This window comes from Cygnus olor, chromosome 7, assembly GCF_009769625.2.
Source record: "Cygnus olor isolate bCygOlo1 chromosome 7, bCygOlo1.pri.v2, whole genome shotgun sequence".
NCBI lineage: Eukaryota > Metazoa > Chordata > Aves > Anseriformes > Anatidae > Cygnus > Cygnus olor.
Genome location: NC_049175.1, coordinates 7,217,217 through 7,239,026, shown reverse-complemented (window position 1 = coordinate 7,239,026; position 21,810 = coordinate 7,217,217). Strand labels below are relative to the sequence as shown.

Below are 21,810 nucleotides of genomic sequence, written 5' to 3'. Positions count from 1 at the left end.
AGACGGTATTCCTACATGATAATATTTATCTTCTGGCATCTAGGGATTACTTCTACTGATTTAAAAGAGAACTTGACTTTAGAAGGTCTGAAGTTCAGGTGTGCTTGACTATTTTATTCTAGCACAAGTTTTTAATAAAGAAAATTAGGGCATTCTTGGGCTATGTCAATGAGTTAGAAGATTAGTCACTCTTTCTAGCTCTTCTCTCTTGATCAAGACATCCTTTCTCTGAGAAAAGGATATCATTACACCTTTAGATCTCACTCTTCCAAATAATCTCTATGTGCAAACACTTACTCTATACAATCTGCAATAAACAATTCTGTCAGAGCACTACTTGTAGACCCCAAGGTTTACAAACTGTTCAGTATATTTACTCTGCCTTCCTTCTTAGTTTAGTAAACTATTTAGTTGATCAAGTATCAGTTAATAGTTCAACAGGCAAAACTACAGATTTAAGAAGTAACTGTGAATTTCTTCTCTTCTGAATATGTAGCCCCTTATGTACTAGCTGTATCTTGGGCATTTACAGTTGCAGTGAGATCTCTGAGTAATTACTACCAATCTTGAGCAACACTAACACCCATTTCCAAGATATCAGTTGTTAAACACTACTCTGAGAGACTGAATAAAAAATTTCAATAAATAATGTCTTGCTGTAGTTTACAGAAATATTACCCTGTAATGAAAATCAAAGGTCATAACAGAATCTTACAGGAATAACCATGATATTCCTCTCCAAGAAGATTTTGTCAGCTTCGGGAGTCGTAGGCCCATTGGCACCTTCAGCAATAATCTGAAAAAAAAATAAAGAGAAATGTTTCTGTTCATACTAATCATTGAATACCAGTATTTAAACTTGCCTTTTCTACTACTTATTTGTATTTGAGCTCTCCAACTTACTTTTGCTTTGACCTTGTGAGCATTGGCCTTAGTCAACTGCTTTTCGCTGGCAGCAGGGATGAGAATGTCACAGTCTGTTTCCAGAATACTGCCCTCAAGTGTCTGTGCTTTAGGGAAGCCCATGATTGTCCCATGTTGCTGTTGGAAGGAAACAAACCAGAGTGATTTTAGTGTGTACTCATTTTACCCCCATTCCTTCTTCCAACTTTTCAAGCAAGAAAAAGAGAAGGGAGAAGCATCAGTACAGAAACATCCAATAGAAGCAGAAAGAGTGCACTTTTAAGTGTCCATGTGCCTGATTCTCAGACAGCAATCTTTCAGAAACCTCCCTCCCCTGTTTTCTTGAGACATGCCTCCGAGTTTAGTCACAAGAAAGGCAAAATAATCATGAACTCCAGTTCTGAAACCAAAATAATTAATCCACATGCATGCAATCCCTTGCCATTTCTTTGAGAGTCAGGTCAAAGGGTAAAAAATATACAACATTATAAACCAAACAGACAGCTAAAGCCATAAAATCAGTTAGCGTTAACCACCTACGTTCATATCGGGGATGAGGAGAAAGCCAGAAGAATCAATGTTCCTGCACCATTTTTTAAAAGTACTAACTGCAGCATGATTTAAATATTACATATAGAGCCTGTCTATAGTCATGCTGTGTGCTTGCAGAGCTGGCAAAAAATGAAGCCATTTCTGCTAACCACTAGCTAGATTTCTTACCAATTTGTAATCTTCTAGTTCCTTTGGGTCAATCCCATCAGGATTCCAGATAGAACCATTAAATTCTCCAACAGCAACGCATTTTGCTCCAAACCGATGCAAGTATCTCATAGAATGCAAGCCCACGTTACCAAATCCCTGAATGTGAAAAGAGAAAGGGAAAAGTAGTTAACCTTTCAGCTAAAATGATGATTGTTGCTAGGGCTTATATAGCTTTAAATAGCTCTCTGTTGGTATGTCCTAGCATTAGATGATGTGTATGGGAAAGATGGAAAACATCTACATGTGTTACCGGCCTGAACAGTATTGTAGAAATTTTACGTCATAGTTTTGCTACACAGCAAACACAGTTTTGCTAAGTTCTTTATACTGGAAAGAAAAATATCAACATTACTATGAAAATAAAAAAGGACGTTTATCAACACAGGAACATTACCAATATGTATTCTATAACTGCTATGGTCTTAGAGGGATTCATGGATTTTTCTATAACGACTCTGAGTTTTGACTAACATGCAGGCCAACAAATATAAAACAATATAAGTTTTCACATTAAAACATATGAACTAGCAGGAAGGTATGTAATTTCTAATAAATTTCTGAAGCTGTCCAATTCAAAACTAAGTTTAGATAACCTTGCATTTCATTAGCATTTCCTACATCCCTCCCAGTAAAAAACAAACAAACAAAAACCCACTAGGTCTAAGCCATTATTCAACCTTCTGGAAGCAAAGGCCAAAGACCAGAAGGTCACACAATCCATGTAAAAATTTGTAGAAAGATTACATACTGGAAAAAAGCTGAATATGAAATTCCAGTAGAACATACTTCAATTATGTTTATGTTTTTTATATACATATATATTAGAAGAAAACTTTGATGCAGTTCATCACACACTAGATCTGTTTGCAATGCTGTGTCCTCATTTTCCCAGATTAATTTTCAGTTATTTTTTTGGCCACAGTTTCAGTCTGAGTTATGTTTAAGTGCCTGTCGGTTAGCCCTCTGCCAAGCGTGAGCATGCCTAAGTGCAGGGAGAGAGCATCCTGCTGCGTCAGTGCAGGGCAGAGATGTTTGTCTGAGTCCACTGGTTAACTAGAGGACAACTTGGAGGTTACAATTACTGTATTTCTAAGAACCAGTGCGTTGGTACTAAAGACAACTCAAAGCAATCCCTTAAATCCTCGATTTAACTTTCTTGTCAAAGCTGATGAATAAAATGAGTTATTTTCTTTTAAATTTTAAGAATTATGTGTGTTACTGAATACCAAATCCTTTCAAAATTCAACTACATAAATTAGAGACTTGGGAAGTTTTATGAACACCAACACCAAGAGGTACATTCAACCCTAAAATTTTATGGTAAGGTATTGGTTTCTGCTTTTCCAACTACTTATTTCATAGTGGAACAAGAACTTCCTTCTCTTCCTAATTTTTTAATTCAAAAACGGTGCAAAAACTTTTGTGTAGGCAGAATCAGTGTCATACCTCACTGAAAAGTGTGCAAAGCCTTAGTTTAAGGAACCCCCGTAATCTATTTCACTTTGCTCTTTGCAGTCTATAAAGACAGGAGATTTGGCTTTGTACACACAGAGTACAACTGAGAGTTCAGTTTTTATAAAACAGTCCAAAATAAAGGGCACCTATGTTGCTTGAAAAGCACTTCTAAACTTAAGGAGTAAAGGTTAACTTGGAAGTCATAAAACCCTAACAGAGTTTATTGCTACAACCCTTTTTCAAAGTAGCTCTGCTGGAAGTTTCTTTACCACTTTTTCCCTGCAGTTAAAGGAAAAAAATAGTTACCTGAACAGCAAATGTTTTATCCCCAAATCCCGGAGTCATTCCTAATATACTCATATACGATGCCTCATTGATGAAATTTTCAATTCCATGGAAGAGACCACGACCAGTTGCAGATATACGTCCATGGATCCCACCCTGGCTGATGGGTTTGCCAGTTACACATGCATGTGCATTAATATCCTGTAAAACAGGGAAGGACTTGTGAGTTATGGGAGTAATCAAGGAACAGCTGGAACAGGAAATTTTGTATGCTTCAGGAACAGGACAACAGGTATTGTGGGAGTTGGTACATGATATAGTTCACATACATTTAGTTTGTAGTCAATTTCCTTCCTGAGCTTGTATGGCCAGCATCTCAGAAGTACTCTTGCAGATGTCAGAAAAGTTACATAATGCAACACTGGGTATGTTCTGCAACTTTTGTGTTGCATTAAAGTGTTTGTTAACTTGAATCTGCAGTTAATTATGGTGACATCTTTAGTGCACAGTTAGCACAGAGCAGACCTTTGGTAAATCAAAGAGCTCTGAGGGATGTGTTTCTCAATACTTGCTCCTATTACAGCCATATACTTTCCATCGTTACTCTTGACATTTCAGTCTTTCAAAGGGGCTCAGACATATCCTTTGGCTGGTCACGGCTAAAGCTGTTTCATCATCTGTAAACATTGTTTAGTGTTCCTTAATAACAAAATCAGTTTTTTAGAAGCTACAACACAGGCCTAATACCTCCCTGTTGTCAGAATACATGGATATTTGATCCCAGAGGAAAATCTACAGTGTAAGGGTCACGAAGGAGAAGTTAGATAATCATTTACTGCTTTTACTTCAGAAAAGCAGCGTATGCATTGACTGCTTTTATTCAGAAACGCAGTATGTACAGTCAAGACTACTGCTTTATACATGCTAGACAGCTACCCAAGAAAAAATAGACCATGTAAAATCAGACTAACTTTTCAACTGAAATTAGTAATTTGAAAAAACTTCTCCCAGACTAGACACTGCTCGGGCCTCGCTCTTCTGTCACCACCGGTTCCCATGTTCCCACACCCTCGGAGCACAGTCAGACAGTGCCTTGGCACCCGATGCAAGTGAAAGAGTAGGGATGAAAGGGAATCCACTGAAATGAGTCTGCCAGCAGCCGGATGGGCTTCTATTCCACCAGCAGTGTAGTCACTGGGAGGCTCCCTCCTCTCCATTACTTGTGCCAAATATGTTTGCATGCCCGTGGCCTGAGTGCAAGATGCTTGGTGAGAGGAAGGAAAGGAACAGACAAAAATAAGTGGAGGCGGAATGGTAGGAGACAGCTAGAGCCATAATGGAACGTAGAAATACTTGTTGTTTGAAAATAAGAGTGAGGTACACGTAATCTTTAACTGCCCCTCTTTAAAAGCAATAAAAGGAATGGTGGACGTGACACGCAATTCCTAATTCCCAAAACATAGCTGCATTTCTCTGACTAAGCTGTATGTACGCTCCCTCTGGTGGCATATCCAAAACAAGACTCGTGGTGGTGGTTTGCTGGGAACAACTTGGGTGCGGTGTTCCGAGTATTACGACGTTTTCATTCTGTTCTTAGGACTGAAAACACATTTTTAGCCTTTGTGCATTCACGGAGGAGAAAGTATTCTTTATAAATCATAGAATCACATGATAAAGACTAGAAGAAATATACCTTTCTATCATATACAATAACGTATTTATTAAAGTCCCTTCAAATGTTGTATCAAACTGATTACTAAGACAGGAAGTACAGAAGAGGGGTGAGGATGAATTTAATCAAAAACTTTAGCCATATTCTGTTCAGCAATCCAGTAACTCAGGATGGATTTTCTGGAACAGTTAACATGGTAGTTATTAAAGACTTGCATGGTTTGACAAGAAAACAGAGCATGAGCTGAGCTCAGGTCCCAATCTTCTTAAAGTCACATAAAGCAAACCACATTTGATGTTGGGAGTCCTGAAAACTCTGCTTTTAAGTCAATTTTAAAAAAAGCAAATCTCAGGACAAAAGAAAGACCATGTTTTTTAATAAGAAGCTGGTAAAATGGCTTATGGCTATCATTAAAGACTTCTGCATTACTCTTTGAACTTAGCTGGTGAAGTTCAGCCACTCTGAACTTCTGCTCGTTTCTTAACCCTTTTCCATGCTGCAGTAATGCTCTGCTTGTTTCTCCAGCTTCGAGCCTTTGTATGTTAGGTTTCAAGCAGACTTTCCCTATCTGTTTCTCTCTTATTTGACTTTTCCTTTCCACTTCAAGTTCCCTAAACACATCTGTGTGCAACCACACTGATTCATCAGGTCTGTAGATTTTTCAGATGGCTCCCTCTCACCGAAGAGTTATGTTTCCACCCAAGCAAACGTAGTCCCTTGCATAGCTTCCACCTTTTCTCTCAGTTATGGTTAGCTTCTGTTTTATTCAATAGTCCTTTTTTTCCTCTTAGCTTGCTTTCCCCTCTTTCCCCATGATCACCTTTATATGTTGTGTAGTTCCTTAGTCACCTTCACTTTTGTTCTTTGTGTCTCAGCCAGATACTTACCTGAAATATACTCCTCTACCGACTATTTTTGACAGATTATTCCACTTTTTTGCAACCATGCAGAGGTCTCACCTTCCTTCTCTACACCTGCTCGTTTTCCACAATAGCTTACAAGTCCCACTATGGCTGCTGTTCTCTCTTTCACGCAGTCAAGAGAATTAAGTAACCTTGATTTAATTTTTCCTTATTATTTCAATTCTAATTCACTTTTCTGAAATATATTATCTAAATCCTCTCAATTGGTTTTGTTCAAGAATGTTCAAAATCACTGCCATGCAGGGAGAAGCTAGGAATAAAAGAAGTTGTAGCATAATTCAGATGTGATTTTATCTTCAGTAGTTGCTTTCTTCAGTGACATGTACATGTGTAGGACTACATAAGCTGAGATGAGAAAGTATAAGAAATTTAGCCATTTAAACATATTTTCCTGGATGAACATTTAGTTTTTGACCCTATTTAAAATGAATACACAACTGTATATGAACTGACTATTAAGAAATACAGCAAAAATTTAACCATGATGTGTGCTGCAAGCCTTCCATGTCACTTTTAATACAGCAACGCTATTGAATCACAGTGAAATATGCATTTTAGTGCGAGGAATTAAATATTAAAACTTAGAATGCCTTGAGGCAGTAGTTTTCTCAGATGTTGGAATGTTAAGTTATGACTGGGGAGCAAGTTGCTGCTTTGCACCTTTACGTCTTTCTGAAGTTATATTTTTGGCTTTTTATCAGGCTTACAGTTTTAAATAAGATTTACATATGTGAATAACAAAAGGCAGGTAAATGTCTCAGACTAATTTCCCTGACAGCTCTGTGTACATGCTATTTAACTTGACTAATCAGCAAGCTAACAGCCTATTCCTCAATCATTCATACACACCCCCCGCCCTGCAACATACTTTAAATTGTATTTCAGACCTAGAATAAAGCATGCCATCCCCTCCTCCTCTTGTTGAAGGCAACTGACAGCACAAGACTAATATTCTGCCAAGAGACTGCTCTCTCAGGAGAGGCAGACTCGTCTCATACAGGCATGCCACAGAGAAATAGGTGTCTGAGGGCTCTAATGCCTTGTTACTAGGAGTATACACCCTGCTGTACTTCTGAGAAACTTTCAGAAGTAACTGCACAATGTGAAAAGAAAGCATCTTTACAATTCAAAAGGACCTGGGTTAGGCAAACATGCAATAGCTTAGCATATTTACACCCTAATATGAAACTATGGTAAGATTCTTAGGAAAGTATGACCTGCTGAAGTAGCAGAAAATGTCTGAAAGGCAAGCTAGAAGGATTAGATAGCATGAGAGTAGTGTTAGGAAGTTGTCCAAAATACATTTTTCTTCTGTTCAATCTGTCAGAAGTATATAATGTAAGTATTTGCTTGGTCAACAGTCATGGTTTTGGTACAGTCAATGCAGGTACAAATAACCTACTAAGCAATATAAGGACAAAGGTCAAATAATGGGCTATAATTAAAAAATCATTTTCGCAGACTTAAAAACTTTTTTTTTTTTACTGTGTTATACCAGTAAGTGAGAACTTACATGGTCTCTTGAGTGCACAAAATCAGCATTTATTTAATAAAACTTGTAAATTCAATAGTCTGAAAGTGAGAGATGTCAGTACTTTATACCAACTATTATTAAATCATCATTTAGCAAACACAAAATTGTAATTATAGTACTAACGGCAAAATGGTAGAAATAGAAAAAAATCTTAGTCTGAGACTTTTAAAAAAGGTATAATCCTTTTGCTGAATGGTTGCAATCAGTATGGGACCAGGCAAACTTAATTTAAGTCAAATATAAAAAAAGATTAGCCTTCAAGTTGTTTTTTCTTCAATTGTACCCTAAAAAACTCATATCAATTAAGTTGTTACAGTTGTTGAGAATGTATTTAGATCCATAATCAAATACAATTATATGATTAAGCAGCATAATAATAAATTTCTAGATAAAAGGACTTTGGCAAAGATTGAAAACGCTTTTCTACTTCAAAACCTCTGCTCAAAACTTACATAGTGTCCTATTGTACTGGCATAGGTGTCAGCAATCCAGGACATCTCCCTTTCCCCTGTGCTCATATCAGGAGCAGGCACATCAACTCCAGGACCTGTTGGCAACAGCAAAAATAGCTTTTAGGGATCCAACATGAATAGTTATCTTCAAACATGATTCCCTTGGGAACGAAGCAGGGCTTGGCAGAGGGGAACTGTTTTCTTGTTTAATCCTCAGTTCATTATTCAAGGAATAGCTTCTTCAGGGTTCAATTCAGTTTTAAATGTTACATCACACATTTGTATAACACTATCAAAATCTCCAACTTTTAACACAAGGCATTCAGTAAACTGAAAGTCAGTTTGTCAATAAGTGAGAGTAAGATAATGCATCAAAATTACAAGTTTACATTTTTAAACAATCACTGTTGTAGCAAAAAGGGCAATATCCAGGTATGATTTCTATATACCATGCCATATATTTATTAGAATTTCCTTATTGTTTCTGGTTAATCTTTTTGTTTGAAAATTTAAGATAGGCTCTCTCTAACCATTGTACTGTAGCACATACTTGATTTAACCCCTCCTTTCAAGAAAGAGTTTCATCTTTCTTCACAAACTAAGCCTTTGAAATAACTTTCACACATCTGTTGCAATAAAAGCAAATTCTGTTTTTCTACATAACTAAATAGAGCATTTATTCAACCTATTTGAGATCTGAGGACCTTGATCAGCATGATCTTAAATCCAATTCTGACTCTACAAATTTGTTTTCTAAGTATTTGGAAAAGGCTTGTGAAAAGGACATAGCACCAACCACAGGTTCTGTTACGACAGGCACCTATAGTTCTTGCCTATGCGTCCCTTGCAGCCTGTGGTTGCCATGGGTGAAGCCACCGACCTTCTCTGGGGTGGATCTTCCTTCCTCTGTTTCCTCAGATATCTGCCAAAAGCCTCAACTGAGACTACAGGAAACAGTTACAGTGAACAGCTTGATATTAGAGAATAAAATTGCAACAGACTTGGTCACAACTTTATAATCTGTCTCTTAGAAAAACGTGATTCATTTTGGATCCAACGAGCTCAGCTCTTGTGGCTTTTCACAGCACAACAGCCCACAGAAAAAGGTTAAGATATAGTTCCCTTTATGATGTACTAAGTAGCAATGACTCAGTTTGCAGCTTTTTGCTGAAACTATTATACCCAAATTATTTACGGCTCTCAAATACAATTATTTTAAGGATAGTATTTAGTTGATGCTGCCAATGTACAATAAATCAGACTTAAATTTTAGCAGTAAAATTTATGTATGTAAGCAACATACCAATGAAACCCTTTTTTGCCAGCTCCATGGTAAACCTTCTTGTGATTTTTTCCAATTCATTGTCCTATAAAGAAAATGCAATAAATATTACAAGAAATCATTAGTGTTTATGAATACTTGCTAAAACTTACACCCAAGTAGAAAAAGATGCCCTTTTCTTTTAGAAGGAAGGATGATTCATATGTTTATGTAGTTGATGTGCCATTTCCTAACAGCCCCTTGGTATATAGGCAGCACAAGGAAATGTTCAACTTTCTTTCTGTACATTCTGATCCATGACAAGTCAGGAGTGCAGTGCAGTAAGAACCACCTGTGCAGACATTTCCAGTACACAAATCTGATATCCTATGTGAGAGATTTATACCCAGTGACAGCAATAGCCAGCCTGTGGGTTACGTAATCAACACAGTTGAATTACTTTGCACAAATCCTTACAGAGTTTTGAGTTCAGAATATCTGGTACATATTCTAGTATTCCTTTCTGTACAAGTTATTTTAATTGGGAAAGGAAGGCAAGCCTGCAGAAAGCTTTTTATAAGCCAAGTTAGTTATTATTTACACTGGAACACTGCATTAGAAGGTTTAATGGAGCATAAAACTATGTCAAAAATAAACTAAAACATTAACTTTCCTCTTGGAACAATTCAATTTAAGCCTTTAGTAACAAAGTCAACTTAAAAATATTCAGGATCTGAATTATTTGTAGTATTCTGACTTCCAAGAAAAAAACAACTAAATCAAAGGATTCAACCTTTGAAACACCTTTTAAAAATTCATTTTGTACCTATTGCATGCACAAGCTAAATTCAACCTCTGCAGAGGCAGAAGTGGCAGGAAGTTTCAATAGGTCAGTAACACCTTTAGAAGAGCTTTTTTAACTGGCTGCCTTCAGTACTACAGTTAACAGGATTTTTGTCTATGATTAAGCTTACTGTGTAGTTCTTGGGATTGATCTTGACACCAGCCTTTGCCCCACCAAATGGCACATCTACAAGAAGGAAAATAATTTTACTTTTTCAACAATACAGGCAGAACACATCAATAGTATGTGTGAGTAAATAGCTTTTATCTTTGATTGTTGTACTGAATTTGTTTTTTTTTTTTGCCACATGTAGCATTTAGGTCTTCATAAGTGTAAGCTATAACTCAATCTAGGTACTTCTACTAAAATGGTAAATCTTTCAGGGGCAGCTTGAAAATGGCCTTTGAAATGCAAAAGTTTATGATTTAAACTTGCTACACTTCAAGCTTTTGTACTTAGCACCTGTAGAAGCAACAAGTTCTACAGCATATATTTTACTGCTTTATCTCAACAAATTGTTTTACAAGTCCTAAGTGAAGTGTCTCTATACTCAAGATTTTGTTTTCCATCAGCTGATGTGTAGATTCTGTCTAACCTGTCCTACAGTTTAGCAGCCTGTACCTCATTATGTCTGTAAAGTAAATTTATCCCTCCTCTCTCTCCACACCTCCAGCCTGAATCCTTTACAGCCTCTGTTCCCCTAAAATTAGCCCCCTCTTAATCAAAGTTTGTCATACATTTGAGTTAAGGGAGCAGTACTTCTACAGGGGAATAACTAGCAGAGTTTGGACTTTCCAAATGAAAATATAACTTTATCCAGGGTCAAGTGTCTACAGTAACAGAAGAGGGAATATATGTGATTGTTTTGGTTGCTATGCTCTTGTTTCCCAACTTGCTACATATTTGAATCAGAGATTAGTGTCTAACACTTAATTTAATCCTTCAGATGCTTTTCTGTATAACACATCAGTACTGATAGCAATTAAAGATCATATTCTTGCTTGAAAAACCATCACTTACCAACAACGGCACATTTATATGTCATTAGAGATGCTAAGGCTTTCACTTCATCCACACTGACATCCAAACTATAACGAATACCTGCAAAAGACACAAGAGGAAAAAAGGAATTCACCGAACAACTTCACAGGCATTTATATATTGGGAAGGTTAATTCTAGACCAGGACGCAGTTCATGAACTTTCTTGCTTTAGGACTTTGAGAACAGTCACCCATTTTTCTACTTAATTCTTTAGCAAGAATTCATGACTCAAGCAATTCTGTGTGAAGTAGTTTAAAAGCAGCAACCAACCTTGGAGCAAAAGTGAATGCTCCTTCAGAGGAAGACAAGCCGAGCTGATAGGTAACTCAGAGCAGTTTTTGGGAGGCTTATAATGCTCATCAGCAACCTGTAAGATCTTTAGCTTTGAACTTCATTCATTGTTTAGACAAGATGAACCATGTTCCTGAATGTAACTTACCTGTGCATGTTAAAATCAAGATTTCCTTACTAGAGTAATGCAAGCTGCTGTTAAGTTATGAACCTTGCAACACATTGGCTGCGGTCCAGCAAAACTATATGCTGCTTCAGGGCTCTGACTGCTAGGCACTGCCACGTAACAGAGAGCTGTAAGCCGCTCCTTTAATTCAAATTTGCTTTAAACATTTTGATGGAATAACTCTACCCCAGCAAGCTCATGTGTGAGCAGGCCACCCGCCCTATACCATGCAGAAGCCAGCCCACACCTTCATCTGCTCTTAGTCACCAGCAAAACTGCAACCGTGTGCTGGCAAATGGTCCAGCTGCAAATTGAAATCGTTGTGGTCTGATAGCAGATAGGTTGCAAAATGGGTGATCACTGCCTTCAGGGCAGTTCAGCACTCAGCAGACAATGATTACACAGGGGTAGAGATCTGTCACCTGCCTGACTCTTACACATTTTCTAAAACTGGGTTGTAGCTGCCCAATAAATCGACTGAATTCAAAGCTAAAATTCATGTATGCTGGAGGTAGTTGCAGAACAGAAAATATTCGTAGCCAAACTGACAGCGCACATGAGCCTAAACAAGAGATTTAAACTCAATGTAAAGCCCAAAGTGATGGGGCAACAGCAAAAAAAAACAACAACCCTACAGCTGTACGGTAGCTTCTATCCAAGCTTCTCCTACATCACTAACCATAAAACAGAGCCCTGATGGATTTATTATTTCCCCCTCTACTTCCCAAATCCTTGGCCGTAGGTTGTGCCAAGTGGCACACTGGATTGTAGCAGGCACAGAGTGTCCTTTAGATGCTAGGACAAGGCACCGCGAATTTCCTATTATGTAAAGAGAAGACCATATTCAGGCCCTCAGGACTGAAAAAAGGCCAGCATACATTACCCAAACTAAAGCACTGTGCCACTCTGAAAGCCAGTCCTGAATGCTCTGGAAACCATCCCAGTTTCAGAGGAACTGAGTGCTGCTCAAATAAAGCTGAGGGCCCAGCTCTGCTTTCTTATGTGATTTCAATCAGCAAAAGAAAGGACCATGCCTCCATGGAACAGAATTTAAATTGTGTGTGTCCATGGGGGAAGGGTGGCCTCCAAAGACGAATTCACTGGTTTCTGACTTAGGTAGCTGTAAAGGTGTTAACGTTTGGGCTTTCAAGAAACTTCTCACAGGAACTAATGTGTGAAATCTACCTGATACCTATTAAAGCCCAACCCAACACTAAGTTACAACATATGCTTTAACAGGTCTTACTGATCTTTCAGAGGAGCAGTTAGCTTTTTGTCGAGCCTTGAGCAAGAGCAAACACCACTGGTGGCACTGACCGTCCTGCCTGGGGCCTGCAGTCCCTCTTGACCCATCAGGTACGCTCAGAACAGGGCTCCTCTGAAGGCCTTGCTCAAGCCAGACAGCTCCAAAGCCCCAGTCTGTGCTGAGCAGAAATGAACTCTGCCCCTCCAGCCTCATCTGAACTAGGTCACTGTGCATTGATTCAACCCATATATTTATTCAGACTTCAGCAAGTTGTGTACATAAAGTGGTTTTGCCAGAACTATGACAGAACTACTCGTGCAGGCACACAAAATGTTGTTTATGGATATACGGAAAGCACTGGGGGGTGAAATAGTTTAGGATAGTTATTCTGTACAATTTCAACAGGGAAACAAAATACAAAAGGAAAGACCAGTCCCTTTGCACCTCATATGGAAGACAGGGCATGAAAAGGTGAACAAGCAGCAGTTTAACAAGACACGTGCAAAACAGCTACATCTCCATCGCTTAGTATTATAGTCACAGGTTGCTATAAACTTTCTTGTAATAAATATTAAACTTTCAAACCAAATGAACTAGGGAAAAAGACCCAACACTAACTAAAGTATTGAAATGCTTTCAGCTGAGACACATCCTTGTCACCCACACATGCACACCAGAATAGGGACAGCTTTTAGACTTGAGGCTGAAATTATCCTTTTCTGGGCAACTTTACATTTTTGAGCAACTTAGCTTCTTTCATAGTCTTTTAACCAGTTTTAATTGAAATGGCTTGTTGGGTGGCTTATCATAAGTAGGTGACTAGCCAATTCGGAGTCGTGTTGACTTTGCTAGGCACTTTACTCCAGTTTATCCACTAAAACATTTATTACAATGTCAGATGCAGTTCAGGGTGTGGATTTCAGGTTCCCTGAGAGGTGACATGCAGTTCCTGCCTTCTGTGGCACAGATGGATAGCATTTAAGATGTGCTAACAGTTCATTCCTTTTCACTGCTCAGCCAGTCACTGTTTTCCAGGAACTGTAATCCTTCCACAGGAGGCCCACCTCTGACAGGGAAGTTATTTGTGCTGCGCTGCTAGGACTGATGAGAACCAGGCATCTGAGAACGCTGTACATTCCAGCTGCGAGAGGATGCACACAGATAAAAGACTTAATTTCTGTTCTATTTGGACATGAGTGAAATTTAGTTTGACAGCTTCCTAATTTGGCAGGAGGAGAATATTGCCATGCATTAATATGGCTCTTTTGGCAGTGTTACTATGCATTCAATAACCCAATTCTAAAAATGGACCACAGATAAAATACTGCTTTATTCGTTGTTTTGTTTGATTCTTAATACATAAGCAATTAAAGCCACCACTGCACAGCAGTATAGTTTTTTAAACCCTGGCAAGTTCCACATAGTTAAGTCTCTGGAAACTTGTGACTTTTACAGCTAGCTAGCTAGACAAAATAGTTTGAAGAAAGCCTCAAGTTACAGTGTGACTCACTGCCATGGAAAATACTTTTCACTGAAAAATACAGATTCTTGTTCTGCTTGAGAATTCTTTTTCCTTGCCACACCCCACGAAGTTAAACAGCATGCGAAGCCTGAGTTTGTTTTTCTAAGCGGAAGACAGGCTAGCTGAAGAATTATTTTCATCTTAATGTTGTTTCATTACTGGTCAGTATATAGTTTGGGCTTTGCTACCACACTGCACTGTCATGGCTTTTAAAGCTTCCATTTTATGACCTCCATTTTGGAGCTAAACTTCACCGAGTTAACTCCTGCACTGAGCTCAATGCTTGTTTTGCTCAGAGTAAAATTTGCTTATGATTTAAGCTTAGATTCTTAGCTGTTATGGGCTAGTTTTCCCTTTTGCAAAAAGAGGTGGCAAAGCACTTGAGGCACAGTATTTTTGAAATACATGTCAAAGCAGCAATTATCAGCGTGACTGTATTTTGGGTTCTGTGATCACAGCAGTGAGTTACCATGTTAATCAGCTGGTTTCTATTAAGGATTGTACTAACAGGCACGTAATGGGGCTTTGGATTTAAAACCAAAAACTGGCTAGCTTTTATGTTGTGCAGATTCCAGTATGTTTGTCATGCTTCCTTAGAAAAGCGGCGTACAGAACCACTGACTTTTGGAGGATGATTACTGACTGCCTCCATGTAATACCACACACTTAGAGTAAGTTAGCGTCCTTATGGCCCGATCTTGTAGTGCAGTGATGACAAACAGCGCCTACCTATGCTAAGGAGGAGCCCAAGCCAGGCCCCCAAACTAAACCGTTACCACAGCAACAGCGGAGGCAAAACACGGTGAGCCACAGCTCCTCATGTCTCGCCGGCCTCAGAGAGAAACTTCCCCACACCACCCAGCAAACTCCAGGCAGACCTCTAACAAAGCCACATGAGTAATTCGGTGCTGGAAAATAAGAACATCGTACAATAATCGGCAACAAGAATTACTCATTCCTAAATTTAATTCACTGACTGCCAAGGGAGGAGATAAAAGTATTTGTTTCTTCACATACAGCATTAGTCAGCTACGACCTGGGACACAAAAGAGGCTGCCCTAGGGACAGATCCCACCGTACTGACAACAAGATGTCTCCATGCAGTGACCAAGTGACTACTAAGGTATCGAGCCAGACAGAACGCTTCACCCTACCGCTTCTTCTGCGCCTTCAGTAAGCTGCTCTGTTACTTGAAATGTATCTGGAAACATACGTGTATGTTTATTTCAGTCCATGCAGAGAACACTATTAAAACAGCTTGTGGGGCATTAGTAAGATCTTGCACTTTTAAACGTGAACACAGCAAGTTTTGTGTATGTACTGGCCCCGCCAGGGAGGCGCATAGTACCTGAACTTACAATATGGCTAGGAAGTAGGGTCTCACCTACAGAACTACCTCAACCCTACCTAAAGGACAAGGTTTTTCATTCAGCTGCACTCAGAACAATGTAGTACTAAAGACTGATACAAAGAGATACGGCAACATTGCTTCCATGCAGATATTAATACCACGTGCATGGGTGTGCGCAGAGGGCAGAAATAACAGTTTGGCCATGGCTAGTTCAAATGCCATTGGAGCCACAAAACAATAAGCCACCACAGTGCAGACATTAAAAAGGTGAACTCTATGCTGTGCCTAAGAGTTTATTCCCTAACAAGATGGAGCTGATGCAATGCATGCAAATCATATGCAAAAACACCTGCTCAGATGACCCAGAGAACACGAGGGAGACAACCACGCAAGAGGTTCCCCTCCTCGCCCCCCCCAGCACGTGTTTATTCAGAAAGCCCAATGCTGAGAGGTATGATCTCTATAAATAGACAAGGAGCCAACAGTAGCAAGGGAAAACAACTATTTAAGATCAAGGACAAAGCTGGCTACTGCACAAACAGTAAGAGCTGATTACATGAGAAAGCTGAGACTGAAACGGTTCATAGCCAGAAGAGAAAGGCATACCCTCCTGCAGGAGTATCAGAGGCAAAAACCCAAACTGATACAACTCATTGAGAATTGCAACTAGTTTATAAAAAGATAGCAATAGCATAGGCCACCCATTTCTTATCCTTTTTTTTTCTCCCTTTTATTTATATATCCAGTATTAATTTTCAGGTTTGGTAAGCTGCAATAAGAAAACAGAAACGTGAAAATAAGGCACTCATGTAAGCTTTAGCTATAATGGTGAAAGTGTTATCACAGGCTAATTACCCTTTTTTTTTTTCTGTTCATCTCTCAAATTCCTTCAAAGTTAGATCAGCTTCCATGGTTTATTTCAGGTTGTTGATGGTCTAGGTTACCCTTCTGTCGTTTCTATGGCCCCTAAGATAAATTTCCATATCTTACCCTCTAAGACCCCTGGGTCAAAGACACAACCCTCAGAACTTTCATGCATGACTTAAAAAAAACACAACAAGCCATCATAACAACCCCAGATAAACACAGCCCTGTGGAAGCGAAGGTACCTTACGTTTGCACCCCTCAACAAAAGTTAAGGGATGAAAACCCCGCTTCCAAAGGGGAATAAGTTATGTCACAGAAGCCAAGCCAACACAAGGGGCTGTGCTGCTCTGTTGCAAACAAGGTTAGCATCATGTATGCATGCTGTTTTAAACAAGGTCATGTGCACAACTGCAGCTATTTGGTGACTGGACACTGTGATTAGCATCAGCCACAGATCTCTGCAACTGGAAAACTGGCAAGGGTAAGATGAATAAATGTCACCTTGTGCAGTAAGAAGCTCATTAACATGTACTTAGGTCAAGGGAGAAGGAGAAGTTCTGATAGGCAGAAGAAAAACAGCCAAAACCAGAAGATTGGAAAGTTTTGTAATACTGAAAAAAGCTCCTTCCACTAACCAGCTGAAAACCACAAAGAAAATTGGATCCATTCACCTCCAAGTCAACTGAGGAAATTAAATGTTATCTGTATTTTAATACTGATAGTAAACATGATTTTTGAAGTAACTTATGACAAAGTTTTTCAAAATCCCTATAAAAATTAAAGTCAGACTAAATTTGCTCTGGAACTAAAGATGATTTTTGAGGTCTTTCTGAACTGAGGAAGCAGTTTAGGCTCTGTTAGGGCAATCTAGGTGAGCATAAACAACAGGTTAGCCTGTTTGCCAATTCTGATTGATTTTGTTTTATTGATAACAGACCTACTGCGCAGTCAGTTAACATGAGAAGGCTTTAAAAAGTTTTAAAACCATTTAATAGCTTTATCCCTGCAGTAAGTGCTGCCTAGCAAACATGGAATCAGTTCCATACTACTGAGCAGGTAGGAACTCAATGAGCTTATTCGTATTTGCACAATGGTTATTTTCACTAATCTAGTCTCTCACACGGACCTATGAATGGAAACAGTTGTCAGCAGCTGCATGAGAAAGCAGCTTAACCAGTTTTATACCTTTCACAGAACCCAATAAAATTATTTACAAAGACTCATTATTTTAAATAGGAACTGCATGGGTACTTTTCAACAGAGTCATCTGTATTCAGCCATCTCATTTCCTGTACCCTGTTTGGTTTGTTTTAGTTCTTCAGGCAGCTGTCACTGCAATGAACAAGAGCAGCTGTGGTTTCCTGTTAGTGCTGGCCACTAGCACGCAAGTCACCACACAAGCAAGGGAAAGAATAATCTGACCCGCAGCATTACTTCAGCTACCACTGAGCATCAGCCCAGTCTCAAATACTTAGCTTGGATCATAAGCAACTGGAGTTCCTCCATGCCCTCCATGCAAGAGAACTGCTCATGTCCAATTTCTCAAAGGGATGAGGAGGCATCTAATTAGTTTCCTGTCCAGCAAACAGCTAAATTGCAGAAAAGTCTTTAAAACCTGGATTTGTGTGCTGCAAGACCTACTACTTAAACGGGTATATTCATGACCATCTTGTAAAGATACCTACAGCGCAGAAGAGAAGCACATCAAAAGAAAAAGAATCACCACCTTCTTGAGTTGCAAAAGTTTGCAGGGCCTACTACTCCAGGCTTCTCTTCTCTGCAGTCTTGAAAACAGAATTAAGGATTCTTTTCTCTAAAAATGAAATAGGTAAGTGCCACAAGATGCAGAAAGAAATGTTATTTCCATGTTCCCTCAATGATGTGAAAGAGACACTGAGGTTATAAACTAAAAACAATGCATGTTTCAGTACATAGTGCTCGGTTTTCCTGAAAAGCACTTCTTTGGACCCATTGAAGAGTCACATGCACTACTGTGTAGCAACAACTGTGTCTGACACAATCAAGTTGACTTGTGTTTCTATACCCACTTGGTGGGAGAGGAGGGTGGGATAAGAAAGTCATGAAATAATCTCCTATTTATGTTAGCTGTGTCAGATTGTTAGATCTGGGGCATTAAGAGCATCATACCTGTACAGAAATAAGTCAACTTTCCCACTGAAGTACAGAAGGTTTGCTATGCAAAAATTTATGATTGATCTTGAATTTGCCTTCATCCAGCCCAGCCCGTGTGGTCTGCCAGACCATGTCTGTACCAGGCCATAGTCTTCCACTCATGACCCTTATTTTCAAGGCAAGCCTCTTCTGACGCTTGCTCTGCTGACTTGAGTTCTGTCTACTTGCAGGCAACAGAAACGACAGCAGAAAAGAAGGTACAGAAGGACCAGTAGTCAAGGAATGAATGGCTCAATTTCTGCCAGCAGGTATCATTTGCATGCTCTTGTGTGTTTTAAACTTGCTTTAGAAAGATCAACCGTGGCACTTTACAGATTGGGGCTGGACTACTAGGCAGGGATTGAGGTTTCCCTCTAGGGGAGAATGAGCAGGCAAAAAAAATGAGGATGACATCGGTAACAGCAGGAAACAGACTAACTGCTATAATGCTAAGCTGACACTTAGTAGAAAAAGTAAGGTCCTGCATAAAGTGCAGAATTATTAAATTATTTATGTAGTCTGTTTCCTCAAGTAATTGAGCTGTCTCCAGGTTTCCAGAGCATTTCAATCAAAAATTTATTCTATTTACAGTACAAAATCTTGGTTAATTCATGGTTAAATCTGTAAATTATCTCACACCAAAAGGTATGAAGATGTAACATACAATCACGAAGTATTTTGGTATGGACATGTATCAAGAAATAAGAAGCAATTAAAGTAGGACAATCTTTAAAAGACTAAACGCAACCCATCACTTTTCTGCATCCCATACATGAATCTTAAAGTGCTCTTTCATCTTCTAAGCTGCATATAGAGGAACGTATTTCACATTCTTCAACCAGCACCTCTTATTCTTTGGCTTATTAATAAAAATCTTACTACGTACATTTTCTGTAAATGCACTTCTAGCCAAATTCGATCACAATTGATACAACACATAAAGCTCAAGGAACACACAGGAGATAAAATTTTAAAGTACGACACTCCTTAAAAGAGCGACAGAGATGACAAAGCATACCTACTTGCTAGCAATTACCTAGCAGTAACTGAAGGCTCTTAGTACACGTCCATAAAAACATTTGGTATGGGGAATCTTATTTTATCAAGCTTTGTTTTTCAGACAGTACAAAGCCGAAGTTCACAAGTCTGCATCTGAAGAGACGTAGGAGCAGTGTTCCTCCTACTGCTCTGAAAGCCTTCCAGATGCCAACTCACCCCCTTCTTTTAAAAGGTGACCTTATGTCCCTTGCTGTTTCTTGCTGGTGTGAATTACTTGCATCATACTCTGGACTCCACAGTGTGTAGGACACTTCAGCAAGTTTTTCCATTTCATACTATGATAAGAGTTTGAGCTGCATTTCCCTGGGCTTTGGATTTTTTTTCCCTGTGGAATCTATTAAGATTATAGTTTAAAAATCACTTTTAAACAAAAGCTTAAGTTTTTGGTGCATTCCAGAAGGATGCAGAAATATCTTTACCACCCCTTCTTCTCTGCCATTTAAGAAGAAATATTCCAGTTCCCCCCACCTTTTTTACAGCAGGTCTCAAACAGTCTACGCATGTATCTTGCATCCCATTTAAATTTACTACAAAGCCAGACCTGTCATCTGATAGGGAGCAGATTCCTAGAGAGCATTAGAAGGTGAAATTCATTTACAATCACTGCACTGAATAGAGTGGAAAGGAAATATCATTTGCAATTCCTTCCCTAAACCCATGGAGGGGAGTGGCACAGGAAGAAAATAACAAACTACTGAGACCGGGTGTTTTCTTCAGCTGTCATTTCCAACTGCCTTGACATTTTCTGTGCAAAACTACGACATCTCTAGAGCCACGTTATTTACTTTTTACATTCTTATTCCAGATCCCAAGTACGGATGCCTATAGAACCAAGGAGCAAATCCCAGAGTGCATTAGGTTGAGAAAACTGTCTTGGACCAGTCTAGCAGGCAGAGCCCTAACCTTTCCAAAAGTGCTGCAGTGCTTGCTGCCGTGTCAGAGAAATTGGGCATAAGAAATGCTACTTAATCAAGAATGTCTACCGAGGATTTAGAAGCATAAGGATCGGAACAGAAGGTATCCGATCACCCAACTGCTTCTTTTGTTTGTGTGCAGAGCGTTTTGTAATTGCTGTCTGTGAGAATAAGCATTCTCCCAGTTCTGAGCAACGCTAACAGGACCCACTGGAAGCTATCGGGTGTTAACCAGTATCGCGTTACTTCATTTGCCGCCGAGCCGTACGTTGTTATGCCACCGAGCGACACGGGCAGTGTGGAGAAGGGCTTGTTTGCGAGCAGCAGCACGGGGAAGCTGCACGTCAGCAGCGACAGGGCGGCAGGGCACTGAACAGCGGTGTTTTACAGCAGGCTGCGGCAGGGGCTGAGCCAACAGCGGCTGCACAGAGATCGTGCAGGCCCTGCTGAGAGCGGGCGCGGTGCTGGTGCCCCGTCCCCGTTACCCCAGAGGCTGAGGCGGCCTCTTTGGGGCGAGGGTGGGGCTCACCGCGCATCCACCTCGGGGAAGCGAGGAATTCGGGAAGGCAGGATTTTGGGGAAGCCCTGCCAAGGGGCCGCCCGCCCGTCCCCCCCGTCCCCCGGCCGTGTCTCACCTCCCTTGCAGGGGGTGCGGTGCTGGCTGTGCTGCGCCCGGTAGCCCTCGATCACCTCCCACTCGCCGTTGTCGCGCTTGATGGGGAAGGAGACGCTGAGCACGTGGTTGCAGGGCTTGATGATGCGCAGGATGCCGCGGACGCGGTGCCGCCGCTCCTCCATGCTCTCGCGGGTGCGCAGCCCCTCCACCAGCTTGTCCTCCACGATGCTGGCGCCGCGGTCGAAGAAGCCCTCCACCATCTTGAAGAAGTTGGGGTCGTCCTCCTGCCGCGGGGACGCCGCCTCGCAGTAGCGCCGCCGCGGGCAGCGGCCGCGGCCCCACGCCGCCACCACCACGGCCCCGGCCGGCTCGGAGCCGGCGGTGGCGGCGAGGCGCGAGGCCAGCTGCTCGCCCAGGCAACGGTACATGGCGGCGGCCGGCAGACGCGCGCGGTGCGGGGCTGCCCCGGGAGG

General features: G+C 40.3%; 2 protein-coding genes across 12 annotated transcripts in view; one reads left to right on the top strand and one right to left on the bottom strand.

The window, feature by feature from the left end:
- GLUD1 (glutamate dehydrogenase 1) overlaps positions 1 to 21,810 on the bottom strand; it is a 27,716-nt gene extending 5,906 nt beyond the window's left edge. The window contains exons 1-9 of the mRNA XM_040563370.1: positions 21,357 to 21,810; positions 11,112 to 11,192; positions 10,222 to 10,277; positions 9,290 to 9,353; positions 7,987 to 8,081; positions 3,427 to 3,606; positions 1,624 to 1,761; positions 904 to 1,041; positions 716 to 796 (exon numbers count right to left, since the gene is read on the bottom strand). Coding sequence (XP_040419304.1) covers positions 716 to 796; positions 904 to 1,041; positions 1,624 to 1,761; positions 3,427 to 3,606; positions 7,987 to 8,081; positions 9,290 to 9,353; positions 10,222 to 10,277; positions 11,112 to 11,192; positions 21,357 to 21,765 — 1,242 coding nt within the window. The 5' untranslated portion in view covers positions 21,766 to 21,810. The remainder of the gene's footprint in view (positions 1 to 715; positions 797 to 903; positions 1,042 to 1,623; positions 1,762 to 3,426; positions 3,607 to 7,986; positions 8,082 to 9,289; positions 9,354 to 10,221; positions 10,278 to 11,111; positions 11,193 to 21,356) is intronic.
- Positions 12,144 to 21,810, top strand: part of SHLD2 (shieldin complex subunit 2) — a 45,708-nt gene continuing 36,041 nt past the window's right edge. For 2 of the 11 annotated variants that reach the window (XM_040563334.1, XM_040563344.1), the window contains exons 1-4: positions 15,938 to 18,404; positions 18,940 to 19,017; positions 19,869 to 19,979; positions 20,613 to 20,824. The gene's annotated coding sequence lies outside the window, so the exon portion shown is untranslated. Of the gene's footprint in view, positions 15,532 to 15,934; positions 18,405 to 18,939; positions 19,018 to 19,868; positions 20,825 to 21,667; positions 21,760 to 21,810 lie in introns of those variants that run through there. The other 9 variants (XM_040563350.1, XM_040563338.1, XM_040563343.1 and 6 more) reach the window with 8 other exon arrangements.